At 40.1% G+C, this 4,193-nt stretch overlaps 1 protein-coding gene across 1 annotated transcript; it reads right to left on the bottom strand.

The window, feature by feature from the left end:
* Positions 1-2,734: 2,734 nt before the first annotated feature.
* LOC135503455 (putative nuclease HARBI1) lies at positions 2,735-3,334 on the bottom strand. The gene has a single exon (XM_064797029.1). The coding sequence runs from the start codon at positions 3,332-3,334 to the stop codon at positions 2,735-2,737; it is 600 nt and encodes a 199-aa protein (XP_064653099.1).
* Positions 3,335-4,193: the final 859 nt, after the last annotated feature.

A 4,193-nucleotide genomic window follows, 5' to 3' on the forward strand; every position in this document is an offset into this window, starting at 1 on the left:
GAGATGGTTGAGGAGAATTTCGGTATCCTCCTTAACAAAAAGACAAATGTGGAAACCAATGCGAAAAAGCAGAAGGTGTGGGAGGGCATTGCCCTTGCTGTCACTGCACTTGGGACTAGCACCAGGACCTGGGACCAGTGCAGGGACAAGTGGCACAAGATGTGTACGAGTGGGAAAGAGTATGTATCGAAGAGGAAGAGAGCGGCCAGTAAGACTGGGGGTGGCCCAGCTATGGAAGAGGACACCGAGGACTCTCTTTTGGAGAAGGTGGGTGCCCTCCACAAAGGCAATCCATCTTGGTATGGCATTCGAGGAGGGAGTGAGACTGGCCCCACATCATCATCATCAGCAACAGCCCTACCAGCACCTCGTCCAAGTCCACATGCATATGGGATGCCTTCAAAGTAAAAAAAATGATAAAAGAAGATCTCACCATTTTTTCAGAATATGCCTACTTATAAAAAACAAGTATCAGAAATCTTTAAAAAAAGAAATCGCAAATGAATGGTATCAGGTCCCCTCCGGATCATGGGAGGGGACCTGATAACATTCAGTTATTGGCGGTGGCATGTCCTGGGAGGGGGGGGGGGGGTCAAATGAGTGGCCTCTTAATTACCATGCATGAATCAGCTTTAAAATTCACACAATTCTTTATTTTTTATTTTCAGATTATGTTCCCGTGTGGGAAGTAGGCGACAAATTAGATGAGCTGGAGAGGAAGTGCGCCGAATTAAATGCCCAATTCTCCCCTGTGACAACTGACAAGTTTCATGTCGACTTCCAGCAATCTGAGCTGAAAGATCTTGAAGATGATGCCGGGGAAATGTCAGCAAGGGATATGGCAGCGTACATTGAGGGCAGAGGGTCCCTGGGTTGAGATATGGTGTCAGCAAATATGGTTTACATAGGTACCCACTGTCCCCCAGCAGATAGCCTTCACGTGGATTCCTCTCTAGGTGCTGGGCAATCTCACTCTCTCTGAAGATATGGCTGTCATGGGTTGCCCCTGGCCAGCGCGCTACTATGTTGGTGAGCTTTTCTGAAAAGATAGATTGAAAACATATTGTCAGATTAGCAGCAAAAAGTTTCAATTATGTTATTTATCCAGCACAATTAACATTAATTGAAAAAAGGCCACAGGGTGCATGTTACTTATGGCACGCCAACGCGGAATTATTTCAACCCTGTACAAAATATTAGCAATATTTTAAAAACGATCCAACATTTTCAGAAAACAAGCCAACATTAGCGGAATTATTTCAACCCTGTACAAAATATAAGCATTATTTTAAAAAAGATCCAACATTTTGAGAAAACAAGCCAACATTTTTTTTGACATTTAGAAATATTTTGGGGTTAAACTTTTTTTCTTCATAAAAAAACTTTAAAATTTCAGTATTTCGTGAAAAAAATATTTATTTTTTTTTTCTTCTCTTGAAAATATTTTCCCGCAACATTTTTTTTTTAAATGTTGACAAAATTTTACGGCAACATTTATTTTTCGTTCAAGATTTTTTTCTTGCAACATTTTTTTTCGTTAACAATTTTTTCGTCCAACAACGAGCGCCACCTGTGAACAACTAATTGAACTATATCCCCTCGAGACGAGGTTTAGCTACGGGGTACTTCTGGCATGTTTCTTTACACGAATATCTTACGCACGTGGTTGTCACTCGTCATGAATGTGTCAGTGTCAGATTTTTACCGTCATTAAATTACATAAGTTAAACACCTACAATCATGACAAACAATTTAAATATGCTAGCGAATGCTAGCGATTTCGAAGATTTGCTGAGAGAACTGCGGAGATCTTCCACACCGAAGTGAGAGACCTCGTCCCTGCGCGCGAGTTCTATTAGCAGTTCATAGGTGGCGCTCGTTGTTGAACGGAAAAAATGTTGAACGAAAAAAATGTTGCCAAGAAAAAATCTTGAACGAAAATAAATGTTGCAGTAAAATTTTGTCAAGATTCTTTTTTTTAAATTGCGTGGAAAATATTTTTAAGAGAAGAAAAAAATGTAAACGAATTTTTCGAAGTAGCAGGAAAAAAAATTGTTGGCTTGTTTTTTCAAAATGTTGACATGAGTCTAAAAATTTTTATCTTTTTTAAAAGATTGTCGGGTATATTTTTGAAAATTTAAATAGTATTTCTTCTCTGTTGCCAAGAAATTTTTAGTTGCTAATATTTTTTCAGGGTTGAAATAATTCCGCTTTGGCGTGCCATAGTTACTATGTGACACTCTGTATATCATATTTGAAATTATTTCAATAAAGGCACCCCATATGAAATATAGGTCATGCTGGCAGAATTGATGATGTCATCATTTTGTACTGTAAACACCTTTATGAACTTTTTTGAAGTACCACTTTTACAGTTGAAATTCATCAGTTTATTCATTAGGTACACCCCTATTGAGTTTGGTGAGAGGTAGGTTACATACTAAACCCAGACCTGACCTGTCATTAATTTGAAATCAGTGAGTGTTGTGTTTTTGGCTGAAGATTTACTCAGTCAGTCACTGATCAGCCACGCAGTTGATCAGTACACTACACAGTGTACTGTGTGCTGGCCTACACATACTACAGAGAAACAAACACTGCCGACAGCATATATGATGATAATCCATGATAATATAGCACTACAACAGGCCAGTCTAAAGACAGTGGCTTAGAAAACTCTTTTCTCTCTCCCTCTCTCTCTCTCTCGAGGGGGGGGGGGGGTAGCTATAGGATGCTACTCACCTTCATGATTGCAAATGCCCTGTACATTTATTGAGTAGAAATGCTTCCTGCAGAAAAAGGCAGCCTCATACAGCATTGGGTGAGCCATGGCCTCAGCAACTTCTCTTGGTGGATAGGGGGCTTGGATTTTGATGTGGGTCCCATCCACACATCCAATGACGTTTGGAAATCTGTGTTTCTCCATAAATGTTTGCCTGATGTGTCTTCGCTCCCCTGCATCAGGCCACCTGATGAACCTGTCTTTTTGTTCCACCAGGGATGCAGCCAAAGTATGGATGATTCTCGATACAGTCCCCTTATCTATGCCAAAAATGTCACCAACATCGTCCAGAAAAGATCCGGATGCAAAGAATTTGAGGGCGACCAACACCTGTGTTTCCACATTCAGGCTGTGATTTCTGTCCGTGTCCCTCATCAAATCATCCCTCACCAAGTCACAGATGAAATGTATGCCTTCAGAATTGAATCTGTACTTTTTCTGCAATTTTATCTCACTAAATTCCTCCAACGGCAATGGTCTGTGGCGGAAATTACGCTGAAATCTGCGATTTTGGGCTGGAAAGTCCAGGAGCAGCATCCTGTGCGCAGCCATCTTGGATAATAGAGCACACGACAAATGCTAGCGGTGGCTTAGCAAGGAGATATCGGTGCCCCCTGGGCCCGCTAAATATGACCAGATTTAGCAGGGAGATAATGACCCGCTAAGCAAAAAAAAAATTTGAACAACCCAATTAGCGACTCGCTAAAGTTAGTCGCTAAGAGTTAGCGGGGCTTTGAACAACCCAGCCACAAGGTTTACGATGTACACGTTTTTACTCTAACATAAAATGACACTGGTACCACTCAATGTTTTTATATATCGTACCTCTCTATGAACATCCTTGTTCTTACAACAACTTGGAACTTTACTGCCGCATCTACCACTCTGTCTTTGTCATTCAGACTTCGAACTGGGATGTAGCAACCGGAAATGTCTAAAAAGGTCGATGCCTCATCCATTGCCTTATTAAGGTCTTCCATATTCATTGCATCTTTGATCTATGAAAATAAAAAAGGGATACCGGGTACATGTATATAGTATTGATCTTCAGTGTTCATTTATAACAGTTCAATGCAGTCATCGGTTGGTAATTAAATGTTGAAACTAAAAGTATAATATCATATTCAATTATACTACATCTCATGCCAACATGAGGCCATATTCATGATATTATTGATACGAGAAATTACTAACTACAGACATAAGCCTTCATGTATATTCAGAAACATATAGTGAGAATAAATATGGAAAGCTTCACCTTTTGCAACATTTGCCTGATTTCCATTGGATAGACATCGTGTAAAGATGGCTGGATGCTATTACAACCTTTTGTTATCATTTCGTACAATGTGTTAGAAAAGAAATGCGAGCCTCGAGAAAAATGACACATTGCCAATGCAATGGTGAGTCC

This window comes from Lineus longissimus, chromosome 19, assembly GCF_910592395.1.
Source record: "Lineus longissimus chromosome 19, tnLinLong1.2, whole genome shotgun sequence".
Classification (NCBI taxonomy): Eukaryota; Metazoa; Nemertea; class Pilidiophora; order Heteronemertea; family Lineidae; genus Lineus; species Lineus longissimus.